The sequence below is a fragment of the Tamandua tetradactyla genome, chromosome 4 (assembly GCF_023851605.1).
Source record: "Tamandua tetradactyla isolate mTamTet1 chromosome 4, mTamTet1.pri, whole genome shotgun sequence".
In the NCBI taxonomy this organism is placed as follows: domain Eukaryota; kingdom Metazoa; phylum Chordata; class Mammalia; order Pilosa; family Myrmecophagidae; genus Tamandua; species Tamandua tetradactyla.
The window spans coordinates 126,038,075-126,063,068 of record NC_135330.1 but is presented as its reverse complement, the minus strand read 5'-3'; the positions used below and the strand labels follow the sequence as shown (position 1 = coordinate 126,063,068).

Here is a 24,994-nt window from a genome sequence, read left to right as displayed (position 1 = left end):
CTTCCCTCCCTGCTCCCCAACAAAATAATAATAATAGCCATTGATCCTGAAATGGCAAGGCTAAAATTTCAGCAAAGAAAATGGGAAAATTTCAGCAAAGAAAAAAATATTTTTATCCTCTAGTTACCATTTCCATTTATTATTTGGCTCTACTTTTTCTGCAGGGTAGAAAGAATCTTAGTCACTCTGCCTTTAATCCACCCAATTCTCATATCATCCATTTGCAAGTTTTACTGATTGGCTAGATAGACCCTTGGTGGGCAGAAGTGGAATAGCCCAAGAATGCCAAATTCTTGGTGTCCATTTGCCAGACTCTTAGCCTCTCTATGCTTCAGTATTATGTTTGTAAAATGAATTTTTTTTTAATTAGATGATTTTCCACCATCCATTGTAATTGGGAGAAAAAAGGATTTGAAGCTTTCAGAAATCCAAATATTTATATGAAATATAGATGAGATGTTTCCAGCATGAAGTAAAATATTCTTAAATATATGAAACCTGATAAACATTTTAAAGATTTGGAACTTTAGCATGAATCAGAAAGTCCTATCAGAGAGTCCCAACTAATAGATATTCCTAGACCGTTAATATTTGTTTAATATTTCATTTCATATTCTGCATTGACTTGCTGGTATATGTCTTTTGAACATTAACATTTATAATCTGACATATTCACAAAGCATTTAAACTGGAAATATTTTTTAATTAGCTAGGTTGGAGAGTTTACAGTAAAGGATATTTTCAGTTCCTATATGATTCTTTTCTACTAAGATGTTAATACTTCTCGCTGGTATGTCAGGTGGCCCAACATAATTGCAAAGTAATAGAGTTTAAAGTGAGATTTTCTAATTAGATTTAAGTTACTGCATTTTCATTAATGAAAGATTTTGTGTTAATTAGATTCAGTTGTCAACTTGGCCAGGTGAGCATACTTAGTCTTGTTGCTGTGGACATAAGTCAATGGTACGCGAACCTCATCTGTTACTAATTACATCTGCAGTTGGCTAGGAGGCGTGTCTGCTGCAATGAGTGACGTTTGACTTAATTGGCTGGTGCTTAAATGAGAGATTGAAGTGTAGCACAGCTAAGCAGCTTGACATACCTCATCTCAGCACTTGCAGCTCAGCCCAGGCCTTTGGAGATGCAGTAAGAAGTCACCCCGGGGAAAGTTGTTGGAACCCAGGGGCCTGGAGAGAAGACCAGCAGAGACCATCCTGTGCCTTCCACGTAAGAAAGAACCTCAGTGGAAAGTTAGCTGCCTTTCCTCTGAAGAATTAACAAAATAAATCCCCTTTTATTAAAAGCCAATCTGTCTCTGGTGTGTTGCATTCTGGCAGCTAGCAAACTAGAACAAGTTTCCTCCTCTTTCCCCCTTCACAGAATGATTTTAAGTAGTTTCTTTTTCTTTTCAATAGTAGATTTGGTCAGTATGTTAAAGGTAAGAGGTTTGTAGAGGGGCATACTGGAAGACATTGGGAATTATCTATAAGCAGCCTGTAATTTTAAAAATGGACATAGGAAATGATGAATGTTTATATTTGCTTATCTTAAATTCTTAGGAGTTTTTATTGGCACTTAGGTATTAAAAGTATCCAGAGATTTTGAATCCTGACTTGGCTCAGCTCTCCTTGATGAGATATTCACACAGGGATACACAAGGAAGATAAAGGGCCATTTTCTTATTAACTTGGCTTCTGTCCAAACACCCCAAATAGAGCTCTTTTCTCTCTGAGTTTCAGTAGCTAGTTTGAAGTTGAGGCTGAAGACTGGTTCCTACCCCCTGAACCTTACACTGTACTTTATCCATGTGCTAGCTGCTTATTTGAGCAATGAGTAGATAAGATGATCAGTTTCAATATAGAAATGGCCAGGCTTATTTATCTGTGTTGACTGTTTTGAGAGAAAAGAAATAAAAAATGAGAAAACTATACCTCTGTGTTTTGGCTTTAAATTGGAGGGGTGAAATGAAGATCCAAAGCGTAAGCTAGAGCTTCCTTTCATATAAAATTCCACCCTAGTTTTCTCCCTGTATATTGTTAATTATAGTATATTTGACATGGATTTCCATATTCTTAGTCTCAGAGCTGGACTTGTGACATTCAAAAGAAGTGGGATTAGGTTCTTGAAACACTGAATTGCTCAAGGATTTAATTCTTTGCACAGTTGGAGAGGTGATCCAGGGTGAAGGTAAGAGAGAAAGATAGCAGCAATATCTATACCACCATATAAGCATTGAAATCATTGTATATATGTGGGGTGTATTGTATAGTGAATATGCATCATTTCTGCCTTTAAACACCTCTTGAGAAAAACCATATGCAGTTTAAATTACTCTAGTTAAGTTGATTTGAAAATCTGGAGTCACTTAAATTCCTATCTCTTCATTCAAAAAGGGAAATACTGGCATTCTCTTCATTCCTAGTATGAAGATCACTAAGAGGTCAAATTAACATTATTTAAAAAGAGTGATTTGAAGCCCAATCTTACAAAGATCCTTTCTTATAAAAAAAATAATTTCCCCAGTCAGAGGTAATGTGAACCTCCTGTCTTCCCTACAGTTGGAAGGCATTAATGGGACATTTGGGTTGCAGTTAGGTGGTGCAGTGGCAAAGAGGTCTGTGTGAATCCGGAGTTTCATATGGCTGTGTCGGGTTAACACAACACAGGACCTAGCCAGTAGTTCAGATTATAAAGCTATACAAATATTAAAAGTCCAGGTTAAAAAAAAAACCAAAAAAACAAAAACAAGTTCAGGTCATTTTGGGGATTGAAATTAGCACATACTGGCAGTTTTCTAGAAAACCAGGAAAATAATGGGATCCAAGTATTAGTAGATAGACTAATTGGAGACCAGAATGATTCAGAAGGCTGGCTGGGAGCATCCTCGAGCACAGAGGTGTAAAGAATCAATAACTGAGAGATTGAGAAATGACTTGAATTCCCAATTGATCTATTAGACTCAAAAATATAAAACCAGAGGGGCAAGGTAACTACTTATCTGTGAGTCTGGCTAATAAAGGTTGAATTTAAATGAACAAATATGTAGGTTTTGTTTTCACCTCCTTTCTTCTTTTCCATCCTGATACACAAACACCATGTATATCCCTTTCCTATGGCAGTGCTAAACCCTTGGGTATAGACAAATCCATGGCTCCCATGAGATGAGAGAGGTACCAGAGCTTCATTTTTCTAATAATAAAACGAATGTCAATGTGAAACTGATGCTGGCACTTTACACTGTGATCAATTCCTTGTACAAATACAAGATCCGGAATAATACAGGTGTTTTGTCTTTGAACAGAAGTTAGTTCATTACAAAAGTCTGCTTCTTAAACTTGACATTCATTTTCCGACCAACGAGTAAATTCTTTCCCAGTATTTTGGAATAATGGTGATTTTTATGTCTTACCACATTTGTTCTATCAAGTTTTGGATAATCATTCTGACCATCTTGATGGAGCTGTTTGTTATGTTTTTCCCACGTGATACACCAGGAACAGTCTGATCACAATTTAGTATGGCATTGCTTTTTACCTCTTGGTTAAGCTAATTTATTGTTACTTTTTCTCTTCTCAAGTTGCTTAGCACTGTGTGTACAAATATTAATAAGTTGGGTTATTAAGTCTTTTCACTTTGCAGCATGCCAGATAGCTTGAATTACCTATGTCCTCCTTTGGACTTAATCCTTCTTTTAAATTAGCACTGTATGCTGAGTTCTCATTCTTTTTATAATGTTTTTTTTTTTTCCCTTCAATACATTCTCTAGTGTATGCATTATCATGACGTGCATTAACTTTTGGTCCTTGCTTTATAATTTCTTTTAGCAGTGATATATTTCTAATTTCTAATATCAGCAGAGGATATATGAAAGAAGGGTACACTGGCAAAACAAATAGTGACAAATTAATTTTCTTGAGTACATGTATTATTCCACGATTGGGAAACATCAGCACTTGGGAAATATTCATAGGGGTCAGGTGCTAGAAAAATTCCTTATAGTGGGAAGCTGCAGAGGATACATAATAAAAATTTAAGTTGTGATGAGCCAAGAAGAAAAGTTCCATGAGAAATGACTCATTATTCTTTTAGCTGAATTTTTAATTATCTCTTCCTGATTCCTTTTACTTACCTCCCTTGTACTTTCAGTCCATTCAATCAGTGCTCATGTCAGTTTGCAACTAATTTTATTAAAACAATGAACACTAAGATATACTGATAAAAAAGTTTAACCGTATCAGGGTTTTTTCCTCTCCAATGTGCAACTTGCTAAAATAGAGATGTTGTGATTGTGTGAATTTGGAGGGTGATGCTCTGTTATTTTCTTTGAGCTCCTATTTTTCCACCTGTGTAAATCTTTGGTTATGAAGGGGTACTTATACATAAGGGGAACTCTAGAGTGTTTCTTTTTTGGTTGGTAGGGGTAACGCTTTTGAGATGAGGAGGTTAGCTAATTTCCTGTGGTGCAAAAGTCTTTCTAGATCAAGCAAATTTCATAAAATATTTTGATCTATTTATTATTTGATATAAGAATAAAGAGAGGAAACAAATTCTGGGGTCAGCTTTATAGGCATTATTATTTGTTTTAATCTTTTTATATATCTAGAGCCTTAATAAACCTTTTGAATATGTGACAATGTGCAAAAAAAAAAAAGGTACCAATTCTACCTTAGTTAAGGTTTTGCTAAATAGCGAAAATCTTCCCCTTATCTGTGTAGAGCTTGAGTGTGTCCTTCAAGACTATTTGTTTCATGACATTGTCTACTAAAATTGAGTGTCACAGAAAGAGAAATATGCATTTATCTGCTATTCTTTTGATGATTGCAAAAGGTGGAATAATTTGTTCCACAAAATTTAATTTAGTGCTTCAGCCACTCTTCCTATATATTATATAATTCTTAGCCTTGGATTGCCAAATAGGCATCTTTTTGCTAGTAAAATACTGATTAGTTATGGCACTCATATATTAATATGTAAATAGAAAAATAGCCTATCTGTTTCTCCTATGATTATTTTCTATGTAGTTAGATGCATAACCATTTATTTATATGCCTAGAAATATTAAAACTGGGTTTGACAGATCAGATATGACTAAAGCTATTTATACAGTTATGGTTTTTTTTTTTTTTTTTTTTTTTAGAGAGAGGGAGGAAAGGAAGGAAAGACAGAGAAGGAAGGAAGGGAGGAAGAAAGGGAAACATTTTTAAACATTTTCTTGTTTTATTATATTTTGTTTGTTTGTTTGTTTTTTACATGGGCTGGGGCCGGGAATCGAACCGGGGTCCTCCGGCACGGCAGGCAAGCACTCTTGCCCGCTGAGCCACCGCGGCCCGCCCTACAGTTATGGTTTTTAATATCAACACATTTACTTTGAAATTTTACCAAGGATATATTGCCAACTTAAAAATAGTTCATCCCATGTTTTTTCAGTTTTTTTTGTGCATTCTCTTATCTTCTGCCTTTGTGCTGGCTAAATCTTCTTTGAAACCGTATTTGGCCTGTCACAGCCACCAATATTGTTAACCCACACAAACTATTTTCCTTTTTCAGTCATTTGCCTATTCTCAAATTCTGATCCTTGAAACTCTCAGGTGTACTCCAGTTAACTTTATAGAGTTGAATAACTGCACCCCATCCAAAGTTATCCACCACTGGAGAGGTAATTATGAGAGAATTCTTGAATCTCCCTTGGGAGCTATAGTTCTTTCCGTACCTTTAAATCCTGCTCATTCCAGAGCAGGATTTAATTTGTATTCCAGAGACCAAGCATTTTCTCTTCCCTTCCCCAAACCCATTCATCTTTCTACTTGCTCTCCCAGTAAACTTGTACAGCAAGGCAAAATTGGGTCAATTAAAGCTTGGGAAGTTATCTTTCTTTTATGTACTTGGTTGTGGACTGCTTTTCTCTTACAGAATACCTGTCCCAGAGGCTGCCCTAGGCCTGTGTTGTGATGGACAGTTCCCAGGAATTGGGGATCTGGTCACAGCCAAGCTCTTATGTGTCACTTGTGCATATAATTTATATTCTCTTTGCTCCAGTTTCCTCATCTGTACAGTGAAGGGATTGACCTCTGTATTCAAGGATTGTTCTGCTTCTTAAATTTTTGATACTTTTATTAACCTCTCAGAACCGCAGCTGTTAGAAAGCAAAGAAGAAAAACAACAATTATGCACAAATCTCTAGTTTATAGATGTTACCCTACCCTGAACCTGTACTTCATTTGCAGACTGTGTCTGGCCTCATTTTTTCATTTCCCAAATAAATAATTTATGCTTGCTTTATTTCTGTAGTCAAGTTGAATTTATTTGGCTTCTCTCAGTACCATAGAGAATGCTTATTTAATCAGATACGTATCCTTTTATCCTCTCAAATCTAAATAATATTAATCTAATGAAAAAGATTAATTTATTGCATAAAATGTAATAACATTTGCATTAAAATGAATACTAGAAAAGTTTTTAACATGCTTAATACTTTTGAAAGCATAATGACATAGAATTTATTTAACCAACAGAATAGAATAAACAATTATTGCATTTACTGATTTAGAAGGTGCAATTCTGGAAAGAGAAACTCTGTTACTTACTATCCTTGATACCTCTACTAACTACGTGTACATTTAGTACTGCATATTCTAGGAATTATTTTTGTAATGGTGAAATAATTTATGATAAATTTATATGGAATCTTATTCCTTAAAAAATGTCACATTTTTAATGAATCTGATTAGAACATAATGGAAAATGAACTGGAATAAGCTGTATTAAGTATATACTACAGAACTATGATTTTTAATGGAAAATTGAGCATGAAAGAAATGGTTTTGAAAGGAGATTCTTTATGTAATTTTGCTGCTATGTTTGAAACTTTAAAAATAGAAAAAGAATAAAGAGAAAGTATAATTTAAAAAGACTTTTTCAGTTCATGGCTTTCAGCAACATAGACAGTTTTGTCATCTTTGACTTCAGTTTGACGTAAAACCCTTATAATATGTGGCATATGCTGTGTTAGTGATCAGAACTGTTTTTGAACAGTATTAATCTTCTCTTGGGAAAAATGCAGCCTTCCACAGCATCTCTAGGAAGTAAGATTAAACACCAGCCTTTAATGGCAAAAAAACTAGATCACAAGCATAGATAGCACTAATAACCTGATTTTACAATTCAGAATTCCATCTTATACTGAGAAAATCTGGTCTTCTAGTGAAAACGTATTTTGGCTTTAGAAGGATCTCCCCCAGTGGACAGAATTGCATTTGAGCTGTGCTTTGCTCTCAGGGGCTGAATTGTGGTTATGCACTCTGATTCTGTCCCTTACTTTTTACTTCTCATGTAGTTACATGAAGGCACTACTGATCCCATTTCATTCTCCACAAGTGCGCTCAGAAGGCTTCTTGTCCCCATGTTATAGATGAGGGATCTAAGCCACTGGTTCAGTTACTCATCCACGGTGGGGCCGGGATATAGAATCTGCTCTCAGGATTCCAAGCCTGAGTTCCCTGCAGGAACCTGCACTCTCTTCTGGTGTGACAGCATTTCACAGGGATATTGTCAGCATGGATAACTGAAATAGTATTTTGTATAAAAACTTATTTCCATTAAAATTACTCCTTTATTCTTATTCCTCTTTAATTTATCCTTATTGTTGCCAACATTTAGATGTTACATTATCAGTGACCTTTGCATAATTTCTCATTGGTTTTCTACTGATTTGAGGTAGCCCATTATCACACTGCATGCTCACCCCCACTGACTTCATTTTCTGTTATTTCTCACTTTGAAAGATTTTACCCAAATCAGTCCATTTGGATAATATGCTTATTTCTGATTTCATGTCACCCTAAGTATACTTTGTATATTTCTACCTTGGTATTTTGATCATTGTTTTCTTTCAGAAAACTGTTCTTACTTTCCCTTTGTCCACTTTTTGCTCACCATTTAAGTTGTCTTTTACCCACCATCCTTTGACTCTATGGTAGCAGAGAAAATGGCAGCAAGTCTATAATTTGATTGTATTTTCAGTATGCTGATACATTACACTTATTAAGAGTTTTATTTGTAATTTTAATACAAGAATTTAATAAAATTGTTTCACTCTCCATTTGAAGGTTGGAGATTGAGGTGGTCAAATTTGGTTGGTAAACTTTTTTTTTAACTGTTACACCTAATATACTTCATAAATAGTGGAAAGAATAATGGAGTCAAAGCCAGATGATCTGCTTTCTTTTATCAGGTCTGTTGCTTACAGTTGCTTAACGTAAGCTTCATTTTCCACATCATTATTGTAATGATGATTAAAATGGTGGCAGTAGCAGTAATAGTAGTAAGATTACTATTGTGAGACTAATATAAGAAACTAAAACAGGAAGAGTTTAATACAGTACCTATTAGGTGCCAAGTAAATGTTAATTCTTAAATTTTTATCTCAAATTATTTAAAATTGAAGATTACTTGATTTTCTTTGACTGTTCTTTAGGTAGACTAGAAAATATTTCAGAAAATGAAGGGATACATATGTTGATGAGAAGTACACTGGTTTAAAAAAATTATTCTACCCTTCTCTTGGGAATAGAGATGAGAAAATGAAATATATCTTTTTTTTTTTTTTTTTTTTTGCCTGGGCAGGCACCTGAAATCAAACCCAGGTCTCTGGCATGGCAGGCGAGAAATCTGCCACAGCAGGAGTGAAATCTGCCACTGAGCCACCATCATACTGCCCTACATACATTTTTAATTTGTAGAGGATTGTCATTTGGTCAGGTTAAGGCAAGGAAGCCCACTAACATTTTTATTGGCCTTCTGAAATTTTTAGCTAATGTAACAAGATAAACAGAAGATTTCAATCAGGGAATAAGGAAACTAATGCCACTATTTGCTGTTACCTAGAAAATTTGTGACAATCAGTGGAATAATTATTATTACTGATACCTCTGTCTTCATTCCAGATTTCTTTTTTTCACATCTGTGATTTGGGTAACTATGTATGTGAGCAGACAAGTATATAAGAGCCCCTCAAATTGAACATGTCTAAAACCAAACTAGTCCAAATCTTTTTCTCCTCATTTATTGCAGAAATAAACAGTACTGTCATCATCCACCCAGTTACCTAAGGCTAGATATCCCCTTCTCTCTCCTTTACTCTTCTGGTTCATGCAGATGTACACACAATCAAATATGCATATACCCAGCAGATGCATATCTAATATGTTCTAGGCCTTATTGGTGGTATGGATACTGTGGTGAACAAAGTTTCTGCCTCCAAGTGAGTTATGTTCCGATATAGGAAGAGAATATCAAATTTATGATATGTGTATTATAAATGCTTTGAAGGAGAATAAAAGCCAGAGCAATCGTTAGAGGAAGTCCTGGGAGTTTGCTATCCTATATGGAACAACCAAGGAAGGCTATTCTTAAGTCTTAACAGGATTTATCTTCTGCAGTGTGGAGAAGAAACTACAATTGTTCAAACCTGGAGGTCAGGACACTAGTTAGAAAGTCATTGTGATCCAGGTGAAAAAGATGGTGCCTGCAAGAAGGGAGAAGCAATAGTCAAGGAAGTGGTGAGGAATGCTTGGATTTGATGAATATTGTGGAGATAGAAACAACCAGATTCTATGATGGATTAGATGTTCTTGTGAGGGAAATAGAAGGATTGCTGAGATTTTTTATTTAAGCAACTGGAATAAGAACATTTTCTGAGATGAGGAAAGCTGTTGGAAGAGCTGGTGTGGAGGTTGGTTTATGTATCAGGAGTTTGGTTTGGGATTTGTTAAATCGACCTACCGTTAGAACTCAAAATAGAGATATGGGGAGTAGACAGCGGGATATGTAAGTCTGCAGTTAGGGTGAGAGGTCTGAGCTTGACCAATAATTAATCTACTTTCCATTCTACTTCTGGGACTCATCTCTTCTTTCCATTCTTGTTACTGCTCCCTAGATGGGGGCCCCTTCTACTATCATTTGAATTACTGTAGCTCCTTTCTGTCATGCCCTTCTGTTGTTGCTTTTGCCACTTTTTCAGTTACCTTCAAGCCTGAGTTTTCCTAAAATGCAATTCTCATGTTATCTCTCACATATTAAACTTTTAGTGACTGTTTATTGCCCTGAGGGTAAAATACAGACTTCTTAACATGGCCGAAAAGATCCTGTATAATTTTGTATCTGACTGATATATGCTGTCCTTTATCTCTACTTAATAGTCTCTGCCCTTACTATCCTCACTTCTTTCTATGCCCTCCAATTTCTTGCACCTTTAGACCTTTAAACATTATCTTTCCATTATCTGTGTCCTTTCACCCTCAACCTAGAAACCTACTCACCTTGCTACTCCTGTTTCTCTTTCAAGTGTTAGCTTAGATATCATTTATTCCAAGAAGATTGTCCCTGACTAGTATGGGTCACTGTCCCTGACATGTGCTCTTTATGCTTCTGTGGTGTTTACTAAAGCTTCACTGATAAACCTGTGTATTGTAATTACCATTTGCTGTTGCATCTATTGGACCTTAAGTACTGTGAAACAAGGATGTTTGTATCTTGTTTAGCCTATATCCATATTGCCTAATATAGCCCCTTCTTTTTAGTTTGTGCTTAATATTCTTATTTGAATGAAAGAATAAAGTGCTGATTATAAAACATCCAAAATTTGCAAAACATCTATATTCCAGTGGTAACTGATTATATAGTTTAGTGGAGAAATGTATGATTAGCCAGCCTTCCCCTCCTCTATACTTTTAATAATACTTGGAAGTATAATTTAGATGTCATTAGGATCAACATTGACAAAATATATACAGATCTTTTATGAAGAAAACTATGTTGAATAATTAAGGCATATGTTCATGATTGGGAAATTTCAAGCTTGTCAAGATGGCAAATGTCCCTGAGTCTATCTATAAATGCTTTGCATTTCATATATAAATCTAATGGATCTTCTTTTTTGAACTTTTGATTTATTCTAAAGTTTAAATGGAAAATTAAGTCAGAAAAGACAAGAAAATCTAGAAAAGAAAAATAATTTCAACAACCAGTTTATAAAATATATCATGAATGTATAGTACTTAAGACAAAATGAAATAACATAAGAATAGCATACAGAAAAATGGAACAGAATTGGAAGGCCAAAAGCAGACCTGGTATATCTGGATATTAATTATAGAATAATGCTATTTAAATTCAATTGAGAAAGATGGCTGATTATTCATAAAATGGTAAAGAGATAATTTATTAATAGTTGTTTTGAAAAAGCCTAAAATTCGATTCCTATCTTGTACTATATATGCTAAAAAATTTATGTTTTTTCTAATGAATCAACAGTTCAAAAGGAAATAAAAAGTGAAATTGAATAAAATGTGGATTAATATGTGATTCTTCTTTCTAATATAAAAATAGTAATAATATGCCATCTTTAATGTATAAAATTCTTACAACCATTTAATTAATTTTGTGCATTTTCACCATCATTAGTAATTTATTTGTGTATATAGACCTAAACACTTTGCCCCATTGTTCTTTATTATCAAGATCCTAATTTTATAAGATGACTGACATTGATCAATCCATGTACTTAAAGTAGAAGGAGGGTAACAGGATCATTTTATGGGTCTAGCTGTTAACCTTGACTATCATATGCTCTTCTATAAGCACAGGTTAGATACTGTTGCATAGCATAATACATTTGTTTTATGATGTATTTTTAGCAAGGATAGAGAAGTTAAATGTATTTGTTGATTTTGAAATATTTTGATAAAATAAGCCTAATGTTAAAATTTGACTGTTTTTCAAAATTTGTCAAATAAATAGTTTACTCTTTCAGTTTTGTATGAACTGCATTTTAAAATAAGCATGTAATATTAAAGATAAGAAACCTGGGTGTTTGTTTTTGTTATATATTTTAGAGCTATCTTCTGAACCCATCCTGAGTGTTAGTATGTTAACTTTTGTATTTGCAAGCTGTATAGTGATCAAATGACTTGACTGTATTTTATTCTTGTAATGAATGGTGTAGGTTTCTTTCCTAGCATACCAGTTTTAATTTTGTTTTTCCTGCTAGACTTCCAAATATTTACTTTTAGAAGTTTTATCTAGCCTGAGAGCTACCTATATCTATCTGAAACAGCTTAGCTCTTGGGATATCTATTTTTTATTATTTTATAGCTGTATAATTTAAAAGATTTATATCTTTTTTAGATTCTTTGATGATAGAAAGCTCACTTCCTGACCTTTGGCAATTGGATGTCTTACTGACTCTAACATGGATCTATCTTTGCTTTTACAGAGAGAAGAGAAGAGGAAGATTTTGAAGCAAAGAAAGCTGTTAAGAAAAAAATTAAAGAACTTAAATTTCTAGATTCTAAAATTGCTCAAAACCTTTGTAAGCATCATATTTCAATATTATTAAATTATCAAAACTCAGTAAGCTGGTTCCTTTAAATTATTTAATTTCTTTCTGACTTGTATTTCACTTTATGCTATTTAAATTTTATTATTATTATTATTTGCATAATAAATTCAGAGATAATTTTCCTTTCCTAGCCAAGCTATGTGATTAAATTCTTCAGAAGTTTAATGCATATTAGAAGGTAAAGATGAGAAAGAATTTAGAATGAAATCGTGTCTGCTTTAACTGAAAAAGAAAACATTCCTTTAAAATCTGTTTTTAAAGTGTAAAAATAAAGAATTAATGAATTCAAGTGTGATATATAAAAAATGGTGATGGATTATTTCTTTTATATATCTAAATCTCTATTATTTGTGATATTTGAACACACCCAAAGGGATTTGGGATAGTAATGTAAATAAGAATGATCAGTAAAATGAATTCCATTCGCTCATCTGAGCCATTCAAAGCCTTACCTCAAAAATGCTGACTCGAAATATTTTAGATTTAATTACTAGTGCAGTAGCTAAATACTTAGTATTGAATTGTCTTCTTGACTGAATTATTCTGGGAGAAGAGGGTAAATAGTTTTGCTCCAAACTCATTTCTAACTGTATCTTAAATGCATCAAAGATAATTCTGCTTGGAGCTGAGATAATGTGATCTGTATATATTAGTTTCTCATGGTGCAGGAGACACACATTATGTGGGGAATCTAGAGGGATGATGAGTTAATGTGGCTTTTAGTGTGTCTGAATTACTAGCGGGTACTGGAACAAAATTCTCTAGTGAGAGAATAACGATCTATACAGCTGATTAACAAGGGATTTATAATAAATGCTATGTATGCAAAAGGTAGAGCTGTCATTCTTTTTGCAAAGGTTTTGGGACCTCTTTATTTTGATACTTGTTAAAACAGAGGGCCATCCTGTTTCTACAATGTAGGCCTGCAAAGATCCCCATGGAGAATATGAAGGCATTAATGCTGTTGGTTGATAGTCAGTTCTCTTTTTTTGAGCGCAAGTAGTTACTTCTATCTTGTCCCCTTCAAGTAAGGACTTGCTTGGGCCAATGAAAGTGCAAGTGAAGGTGATGTCACTTTTGGGTGGACATATTTAATTACTGATTTGAGAAGCTCCAATGTTCCCTTTTGCCTCCCTCTCATCTCAGATTGGCAGAATGGAGTCTATTAGTCACCTGTGAGGATAATAACTAATGGAGCCCTGTCTTTCTGGTGTGTGTTGGAACGTAGTATGAATCGCAAATAAATTTTGGTTGTGCTTAGACCACTGAGATTTTGGGGGTTGTTACATGATACAGATATTTCGAGAAATTTGCCTATATGGGAACATTGTTTCAGTTCAAAGCCCTGAGGTATAAAAGATAATGCTACAAAGTCCTGTACTCTGTGACCTAAAAGAGATTATTTTGTCTTGAAAAATGTCTATGACTGGCATTACAAACTGATAGTAACTCTAAACAGACTTGTTATAGAATGAAGAAATGTTCTTTTTTAGTAGAATTCTTTCTAGATGGGTTATCCATGATAAGTTAGCCTAAATATCCATCTCAAACTTGAATAATTGACTTGTTGAACAGGTTATTGAGAATTATTAATATATTAGAGTATGTACTAAATAGGATTTCCGATTTAATTATAATAGCTAACACTTGCTGATTACCTTTGTGTGCTAGTTTTGTACTTGACCCTTTAATCTTTACTACACCCCATCAGATAGATATTAGCATTTATATTATAAACAGGGAAAATTGTTGGTGTGACTGCTAAGTGACTTGAATAAGATTGCTCATTCTAAAAATAGCTAATAGTATAGGCTATATCAATTCCTGTTTCCAGATAATAAAATCATATTATTACCATAGTGATGGATCCTAGTTGTCTTGTTTGCTTTAGCTAGAGGATGCAGATCCCATTCATTTAATTAATAAACACGTTTTAAAGTATAAGATCAAAAGATCCAGAATTTGTACTGTATCATCTTATGATGTAATCCATTCTAATGTTATTCCTGCCCTTTCTGATTGTAGCAAGTGTTCTGATTTAAGCTTTAAGAAGGTTTAGCAGCCTATAATCTTTACTGTAATTATAGTTTGATTCACAGTTGGTTTTCAACTATGAAATTCAGTCTTTTGAGACACTGAATCCTGAGGAGAGTCTTATGATAGTGGCAACTGTTTTTTGAATAAGATAAATTACAGTAAAACAGTGGTTTGTAGTGCAACACTGATAGTAAAATGGAGGAATTCACGTTAAAGTTTGTTGAAGAAATGATGGTAGGGGCTACATTTGATCATTTCTTTTAGATGCTTCTTAACTGGAATATTCTATAGAATTGTGAGGAAAGGTTAAAAATTCATTCATTAAATATTTATAAGTTCCTTTGCAGAAAACATGGATGACCGATTCCAAAACCTGCACACTTTCTGCTCCTTAAGTGAACCCAAAGCTTCCCACTGGGATCCATATAGTCACGTTTTGAAGGCTAAGATGTGTGTTAGTAAAAAGATTGATTTTAATGGGTCTTTTGGAGGTTTTAACTTAGTACCCTCTATGTTTTTTTCAATATTAAAAAAATATACTGTCTGTACTTGTCTTCTGAATTGTTTTAGATGTTAAGGGCATTTTCAACTCTTATTTTTTTGCCCTTATTTTTTTATAGCACATGTTTGCCAAGGGATAACTTGTTCATTAGTTAGAAAAAACTAACCAGTTTGATCTTTAAAAATATTTATGCTTAATCATATATTCTATTTTAAGTATAGAATAATACTTGTAAGTAGTGCTGCAAATTACAAATATAGAAGTATGTAAAGGAATAAGTTATCTACATCCACAAAAAAATCTATAACGTTTCATCTTTTCTTTGTTTTTCTATGTATACATTACTTATTTATTTACATAACTATATAGCTGATATCATACAGTTTTTATTAGCAAAGTGAGGGGACCCAAAACCAACCTCAGATTTGATAATTTGTTAGAGGGACTCACAGAATTCAGTAAAAGCTGTTATACTCATGCCTGAATTTTATTACAATGGAAGGATACAGATTAAGATAATTCAAGAGAAGAGGTGCCTGGGTCAATGTCCAGGATAGTTCTAAGGCTGAAGCTTCTAATTTTCCTTTCCCATTGGAGTTCTGGACCGCACTAACTTCTAGGAGCCATGCTTGGCAATATGCATGGAACACTGCCGATCAGGGAAGTTTACCCAACTTTGGTGTCACCAGTTTTTATTGGGACCAGGTCGTGTAGATATGGTTGATTGCCTGTGTAACTGACTTTGGCCGTGTTAGCATAGACTACCTAGTATGACTCAAGGCCTCCAGGTATACGAAGTCACTCTTATCAGGCAGATCAGGCAAGGTATCCCAAGGGTTTAGAGGTTATCTCCTAGTAGCTTAGAGCGAAGTTCAGACCTCTCTTTACTATAGTTATCTCTCTTTTTTTCATGCATTTTCTTTTCATTTATTATTTATTTTGAATTATTTTTAGTTATTTTGTTAGGATATATTATATAAAATACACGATGCTGTTTTAATAATAACAAATCAAATAGCCATACCTCAAGAGATAGAACGTTAATTATTTTAGAGGCTTCTGTTTGTTTGTTTTTTTTTAACATGGACAGGCACCGGGAATCGAATCCGGGTCCTCTGGCATGGCAGGCGAGTATTCTTGCCTGCTGAGCCACCGTGGCCCACTCTAGAGGCTTCTTTATGACCCTCTCTGATCTTGTCTCTCCCTCCTTCTCAGAAGTTCTCATTCAAAAATATTATCTTAAATGTTGGTATTAGCTTGAATATTAATGTTAAATATTCCCTTCTTTTTCTTTGTATAATTTTCCAACCATGTCCATGTCTCTAAGCACTAAGTTATTTAGTATTGATTTGTTCTGAACTTTATATAAATAAAATCATACCATGTTAATGCCTCCAGCTGTAGGATATTAATTTCCATCATAGTGGGATATTCTGGATTTTTGAATATCATAATTTATTTATATATTCAGTGGTTAGGTGCTGTTTGGATTGTTTCCAGTTTTTGTTGGTACTAAGGCAGGGATCAGCAAATGATGGCCTTCAAGCTCAATCTAGTTTTTTTAATAAACAAAGTTTTGTTGGTACACAGTCAGGGGCATGTGCTTACATACTGTCTATGGCTGCTTTCATGTTACAGTAGCAGAGTTGGGTAGTTATGACATAGACTTCTAGGCTTATAAAGCCTAAAATATTTACAGTATGGCACTGTACCAGAAAATGTTTAATGACTCCTACCAAGTATATGACTTTTTCAAAGTATATTCCTGTTTTATTTTTGTACCAATTTCCTTTTCCATTATCAGCTAATAGTCCCTCTCCACAGCTTTATCAGTGCTTCATATTGTGCAAGTGATCTAATATGGCTTTTTATTTACTATGCTTGGGACTTGTCCAGTCTCCTTGAGCTGATATTTGTTTCTTTCAGTGATTCTGGAAAATTCTCAGGCATTATTTCTTCATATATGCTTCTTTCCTATTATTTTTGTGATTTCCTTTTGAAATTCCACTTGGACAACTTTTAGGTATTCTTGTTCATATTTCAAGTCCTTTATTTAGTATTTTTCCATGCCTTTGTGTCTTTGGGATACTTTTTCATGACTTCTTTAACATTGTCTTTCACATCACCATTTTCTTATCTAATTCATCTGCTGAGTTTTTAATTTCTATAGTAAATTATATTTTTTATTTCTCATATATACTTTTTTCTACTTTTCTTCACATTTTCTTGTTTATTTTTAATTGGGCTTTTGTTTCCTGTCCAATTTTTTTAAGCTTTTTAAAATGTATTGCCCATCTCCAGTTGGTTCTCATCAAAATATGGCTAATTGTTCATGGGGGTTGGTTGTCTCAAAGTTATATACATTCAGACAAGGAATCAGAGACCATGTTGCCACCCACCCATGTCCTTTAGATTTCTTATGTCTACCCTCCCAACCCTTTGTCCTTTAGTTCTATGATTCATGATCAGCTACCTGTTTTTCACTGTCTACTGGCAAAGCTTTTTCTTCTATAATTCTGATTCCAGAGAGATGGCTTTTCCTTACCTTATTTTACACTTAAATAAGATGGTGTTGCGTCTTTCTCCATAAAAGTTTGTCTTTGGAGAGCTATTCCTGTTTAAATTTAGAAAAGAAAGGACCATTTTTCTCCTCTTTAGATTGTCATGTGAAAGCAGACTCCTGAGAAGCCACACCTGTCTCAGTGTGCTAGGCTTGCCCATAATAAACCAACCACCCATGCTGCCCAGTGGAACAGGAAGCAAACAAGGAATGAATGTAAATTCCATATATGGCCAGCTGATGATTTGCTTTTGTTTCTGCTAATTCTCTGGAGATCCTAAGAATTTGGGACTTCTTTAAATTAATGTATCTATTCTATAAATGGCTTACATTTGGACTATTAGCCAAATCTGGCTTACAGAATAAAATTTCAGGACAATTTTTTTCCTTTCTCCCTACTGTTTTTCTTCATTATTTTCTGTAGGGCAAATGTATTTCATATTCCCCTTAAGCCTGAGAGTTAACCCTTTTGTAGTCCTCATTTGATACTGGGATCTTCTGTTAGATTTCCCTCCTTGGCCAGGCACTAGGTCTTATGTTCTGTGGTTTGCCCAGTATACAGCTATGATATAATTTCCAGGTTTCCATGGTTACATATATATTCTCCACTAACTTCCCAGGATTCCTGCTTTTACTTCATCTAGGACAACTTAGAATTACATTTAAAAGCATCTTTTTCTGTTATTCAGGTGCAGAGATCCTCAGAGGTATCTTGGTACTCTACCATACTGCCTGGAATATAAAATTATATCTTGCTCTCCTACTTAATATATTTTGCACCAAAAGTAATTCCATACTTTAAATTTTTCTATTTGACATTGTGAATTTTTTTTTTACATCAATACTATTTCTGTTTATTTATGTTCTTTACAATTTTATATTTAAAAAAGTATGCCAAAAGATAATTTAGTAAGTATAACCTTTTCAACATCTTTTGTTGTATTCATAGACCAGGTTTCTTGAGTGGAATTAATTGTTTCTGGAGGAGTATCAATAGCTTCAAGGCTTCTGATCATTCTTACTAAATTTGCATCCCAGACTTCTGGGGTGCCTTAACAATTTCGTTCCTAAGGTTAAACATATTACATGCTATTTTTGGTCATTTTATTTTCTTATTCTTTTGATTTTACATGTATTTTGCCTATTTTCTTATTTGGACTTTATGGTAATATGGTGATTTGTTTATATTTGGTGAAAAAATAATATTCTGAATTTTGAGGATATTCTCAATATTATTCCCAACTTGTTTGCTTTTTAATTATGTTTTAAGTACTTTGAAATTAGCATTTTCTTATTATGTTGTCATATCAATCTTTATGCATGTTTTTCATTTGTACTTAAGAAATTTTTCAACCAGATATGAGTTAATTTGTCATATTAAATTTATTTTGTTATTTTTCTTGTTAATATTTATATTTAATTCTTCAGTCTTCTGCATTTTATTTTGCACATGATGTAAAGATTTAAATTTTGTTCCCTCCTCTTCAATTATTCGTTTATTATCCCTTTGAAATTATATAGATATTATAGTTTTGTGCTTCATATTGTCTACTGCCAGGTTATCCTTTTTAATTCCATTAATCTCTATCTATTGATTACCATGCCATTTAAATCCTTTGTTCCATCTTGTTGTTATCACCATGTGTTCTCTTAAATTAAGGGCTGGTGGATATTTAAGGATTATAGTCATTCTTAATTTCTAGCATTATCTTCCCATATTTATGATTAATTGGGTTCAGAAATATGTAACTGAAGCTGGTAATGTAAACATAGCTGATCCCTTGTTATTCATCTGGAGGTAATACATAACATCATCAAGAGTCTGTAACACAGCCTTCATCCTAGAAAGAAACAGTGCTGTTTTCTGAATGCTGTAAAAAATAATGTCTTTAAATGACCAAATGACATAGATGTCCCATATATAAAATAAATTAATAAACTATTGATATGAAGAGCTGTGTATGTTCAAAAAGTGACATCTGTCGCTGAGAGGAAGGGACATAATAGTATACTAAGGGGAAAACAGCAAAAACATTATATGTAATGCCATGAATACATTCTTATATACCTCAATACCTTTTGAGAAGATCGTTATGTTATAGCATTACATTTTTGAGATATCCCCCCCAAAAATTCTTAAAACTCTTATTAATCATCTGTTGTTCCATCTAATCCTTTTGGCCAGTTTTCCATGAAAATTTATTTTATAGAGTTGGATATTTAAGCTTTAGTTTGGTTCAAAGGTTTTTGGGCGGCATATTGTCTATAGTGCGTATTATAGTGAAAGCACCACTTAGCATTTTCCTTAAAATAATTTTTCTGCACTATTTAGTAGGCTGAAAGATTTTATACACGCTAATAACACATGTTTAGACATACATATATGCTGGGATTTTATGATTTTTTTATAATTACAATCCAATTTATTTCTAGTGGACCAAACCTGTTTTAGTTTTTTTAATCATATGTCAATTGGCATTATTCCTGATCAGATAATAACCAAGCACTAAAAATTAACCTTGCAACCAGCCTAATAACACAGGTCTCTTTTTAAAATACTAGTTCTAACACTGGAGAAGAAAATAAAATATGCTAATGAAAGTTTCCCCCACAGTGATTATATTAAAAGTTTAAAATCTCTAGTTTTACTGAAGTTTTTTTAAAAAATTACAGTAGGAGTATATCTCAAATTCTTTTCTTACCTTCCTCATTACAAATCTTTTTTTTTCCTTCCTCCACCCCCACTCCCCATTAGCAATCTTCCTGAGCTCTTTTCGGGTGCCTTATGAGGAAATAAAAATGATGATACTGGAAGTGGATGAAACACATTTGGTGGAGTCTATGATTCAGGTAAACAAACAGGCAGAGAGCTTAAATTTCCAATATTTTATTGTTATCTTCTCATTAAATAGAAATCTGTAAGTGAAGCAAAATTCTTAACCCAAATCATTTAACTGGAAAATCATTGCTGCATAATTAGATTTAGCATAACTTCGCATTGCCAGGAGATAAAACTGTATTTTCTCTTAACTACAAATTAAACATAATGCTATCAAGATAATTACATTTCAGTTATTTTAAATGACTTTTTCTGAAAGGTAAATTGTTTAATTTTACATGTATGTTTTTATTGCAGTTAAAATCAATAATATATTAATTTAAATTTGTTTCTACTATCCTTTCAGAGTGCGTTTTTCTCAAGTTTATATATGTTAAAATATTATAAAGTTGTATTTATTTGATGTAGAAAGTTGAGGGAGTTTTCTCTTCATTTAGAGTCACCTTTACTAATAACCCTTATTTATGTCATTCATGCTTTTAGGAATACTAAGGATTGTTTGTGTAGTATTCTGAGTTCATTCTGAAGGTTAGAAGATATTAATAAGTGGCTTCTACTCTCAGTATTAATAAAAAATGTTACTGTGGTGTCACATTTACTAGCTTAATTCCATATAATGCATCAGTGGTGTATTTGAAAGTGGTGTATTTGATAGATTTGAAATTGAAGAATGAAAACCCAAACTATATAACAACAGAATATGTTTATTCTATATCAATAGATATAAGATATTATATCAATAGATATAAGAATATCTTATATTCTTATAATGCACATACTTAGAAAAAATATTTTTTAGTAATAAAAATAATCTAAAGATGATTAGTTAACAGCAACAAGCATATCAATAAGATATTTTAATCTATTAAAAATGATGTTCTTCTAAATGTGTTGGTAATGTAACCTTATTAGTAACATATGGTGAGTCTTTGCAACTCATAAACTTCCAAATTCAGGAATTCTTTTTAAAGCAGATCTACTTCAGCAGTTTTCTTTTTCTTTAAAGTAAGTTTTTTACTTAAACATGTTTGTATTTTTTATAATGCATTTATCAATTTAAATATTTACAGAGTAGCTTTTAACTTGATTGCATGAGTGTTTTGGATAATAATGTGGCTTTTGTTGTGTAAGATAGAAAAAAAAAATTGATTTCCATGTTTAAATTCATGACCAAAGAACATTCAGCTGCATATAATTTATTATTCGTGTCACCAACTTAGAGGCTTAAGAAAGCACAGATTTATTATTTTATATTCCTGTAGATCAGATGTCTGACATGAGTCTCACTGGGCTAAAATCAAGGTGTTGGCAGAGCTGAGTTCCCTTTTGGAAGTTCTAAGAAAAAATTTGTTTCCTTGCTTTTCTAGCTTTTAGAGAGTACATTATTTGACTGACAGGCCTTTTCTTCATCTTGAAAGCCAGTGACATTGCATGTCTCTATTTTTCTGTAATCACATATCTCTGATTCTTCTGTCTATCTTCCTCTTCTACTTTTAAGGACTTCTTTCATTACATTGAGCCCACCCAGATAAGCCAGGATAATCTCCCTATTTTAAGGTCAGCTGCTAAGCAACCTTAATTCCATCTGCTACCGTAATTCACTTTGCCATGTAACCTAATTAGTATATTCACGAGTTCTAGGTTTAGGATGTAAACATTTTGAGGCATTATCCTGCCTACCATACTTACTAAATATGAAACCAGTCTTGTGAATTTAAAATCTAAGAAATTATTTTGGACACATATAAGACCATTGCATATTATTAACAAAAACAAATAAGAATTTCATGCCATTTGAAGTTTTATTTTTAATTTTAAGAATATGTTCCTAATTTTAAAGTGAAGAACTGCCTATTTTGATCAGGGTATGGAAACAGAACATTATTTTGTAGTAATCATCATTTTGGTAGACTTTGCTGACTGTTTTTATTTTTATCTAATTATTCATTCATAAATATAACTAGAGGTCATTAGTATATCCTTTTTTAATGCTATTTTTCCATACCATTCTTTACCCATTTACCTTTGTTTATCTTTTCAGGCTTTTATTGATTAGTTTGTTTGGCAAGTATTTTGTTGTATCTGTCATGTGTATGGCGTTGGGCTAGGCTCAGTCAGAGATGGACTCTGCCTTCTGGGAATTTATAGTCTGAAAAGGGAAATGACATTTTACATATATAATTATAATGTTAGCTTGACATAGCTGTATGAAGATAGGTTTAGAAATAAAGAATGTGTTAGGGAAGTGCTAGGTGTGTGCATATGTGGAGGCAAGGACACTTAAATGATGGGTAAGTTGGGGAGGTACAAGAGGGCAGGAGTTTTGTGTGAGTAATGTAATAAAGGGCAATTATTCTGACAGCATAACAGTAAAAGCTATGAGGCAGAGCTGAGATTGTGGCAACTTAAGTTTGGGATTTGTGAAAGGTGTGGAAAGTACAGTAAAAGGGAAGATAAAGCAGGCTGTGCCTGTACTTTCATAAATGGTAATAGTTTTATTGCATTAGAAATAAAAATAATAAAATGAAAAGTTAATACATTATTTATTTATTTATTTATTTATTTATTTATTTATTTATTTATTTATTTATTTACATGGACAGGCACCACTGTATGGCAGCCGAGAACTCTGCCTACTGAGCCACTATGGCCCGCCCAAAAAGTTAATATGTTTTTTTATGAAAAATGAAAATCAAATTTATCTTAAGTCAAATCAGTCAAGGGGATTTGCTGGTCATCTAAAAAGGAATATCATGTTAAAGAAATTCAGAGACCCAATGCAATAAATAACTCAAACAATACCACTATGAATTGGAATGATTAAAAGAAAATCTAAATAATCAAGACGTTTGGTCCCAGGCAATTCCACTGAGAGTTTTTGTTTATGTGGGAAAATCTTATAACTTTATTGCTTTTTTTCAGTTTGGTAGTATTAATAGTGGATAATTGTTATAGGGATGATCTTTTGTTTGTCTGTTTTCAACCAGTCAACCAAGCTTTTGTCCAAAGATGCACTGTGAGTCAATAGCTTGCTCTTTTATCTAAGTATTTTGACATATAACATTCTCTAACCTGACTTTTAACTAATAACACTTTGGGGAATCCTCCCCCTCCCCAATAAACGTACATAGCATGATGTAGGCTTAAATATAATTTGTATGTGCCTTTGGACTTATACAGAATTTACTGGTGGATAGTTTGGAATTGTGAGCACCTACCACTTTAAAAAGTTGTTTAATATCGATATACTAACTTGCTATAATACTATTATAGTTGATTATATTTTGACACAGAAGGTCTATATAGACCTTTTCAAAGGGATTTTTTTGATCATTTATATTTTAACAGGGAAGCATAGTTAAGTGCATTCCCTTGGTCTTTTTCCATTTGAAGCTTTTCTCTTAGTTAAGCATGTGGCTTGGGAGCAATGAGCATGGATAAAGAGCCTGAGCAACCAAATGAACTTGTGGTGTCTGGACTGAGGATGATAGCTGTTATAGCCATGGGAACTTAAGTTCCTAAAAGATCTCTTTATATTCTTTTTAAAATTTTTAAAATTTTTGTTATTTTATTTCTATATATTCTTTTTTTGTTCCCAAGGTCTATCATCTTGCGTCTTCAGTGCCTTTGTAAATTTTATTTTATATCAGAAAAACTACTTTGTCTTTGTTTCAGAGATGTCTTCACTTTTTATTATAAAAACCATAATCCTATTGGCTATATCTTATAAGAGCCACCATTAAAATTCTTATGATTTCTTTTCTATCCTTAAGCTTACTTTTTAGTAGCAAAATGATAATTTCTTTTACGCTCCCCAAGTGAAGTGTTAAAATATATTTTGCTTTGCCAGAAATTTCTGTATTTAATTCCCTAAAGCAGAAATGCAATGGATCACATTTATCCAGGTGAGGAAGCCCTTCCTTTGGTATTAGTTGAGCTTTTTTTTTTTCTGTTATATACCAATCAAATATTCAGTAATGCTTGATTTGAATATGTAAAAACTCTGGGTTAGAGAAGAAAAAGATGACTGTTTAGATAATTTAGAAAATGTAGTTTAAGATTTAGTAGAAGGAGGTTATCCTAGAAATAAAACCAAAGATAGGCTTCTTAACTGGTTTTCTTCCCATAGTTTATAAATAATTCATTTCCTAAACATTGAGCAGTACATTTAGTGAAGATATTTTTTTCTTTTGGTTTTAATTTTTAGAACTTAATAAAGCATCTTCCTGATCAAGAGCAATTAAATTCGTTGTCTCAGTTTAAGAGTGACTATAACAATTTAAGTGAACCTGAGCAGTTTGCTGTTGTGGTGAGTACTGATTCTCAGAATCTTTTAAGGTAATTCTTATGCTGTGCAAAACAGAAGAAAGAAAATGCCAAGCTGTTTCACCTCATTGTTGCTCATGCACCCTTAATGCTTACCTTGTTTTTTTAACCTAAAAATATCAAGGTATCTATTGAAACCCTGGCCATAAATGAAATCCAGATGATTTCTGAACAGTATATGACACTTGTTTTTTTTTTTTATGTTCTCTATTTGAAGTCCAAACATAAAATGAAACCACTCTTTATTTATAGAAATGATATTTGTGATTTATTCTAGAGCTATGTATTCTCCCATATTGCAAAAATAGCTTCAGTTTCTCATTCTAATCACTC

At 33.0% G+C, this 24,994-nt stretch overlaps 1 protein-coding gene across 6 annotated transcripts in view; it reads left to right on the top strand.

The window, feature by feature from the left end:
- DIAPH3 (diaphanous related formin 3) overlaps positions 1-24,994 on the top strand; it is a 609,701-nt gene that overhangs the window by 300,903 nt on the left and 283,804 nt on the right. For all 6 annotated transcript variants that reach the window (XM_077158393.1, XM_077158392.1, XM_077158397.1 and 3 more), the window contains 3 exons: positions 12,272-12,367; positions 20,252-20,346; positions 24,543-24,644. In XM_077158393.1, the coding sequence (XP_077014508.1) occupies positions 12,272-12,367; positions 20,252-20,346; positions 24,543-24,644 (293 nt within the window). The remainder of the gene's footprint in view (positions 1-12,271; positions 12,368-20,251; positions 20,347-24,542; positions 24,645-24,994) is intronic.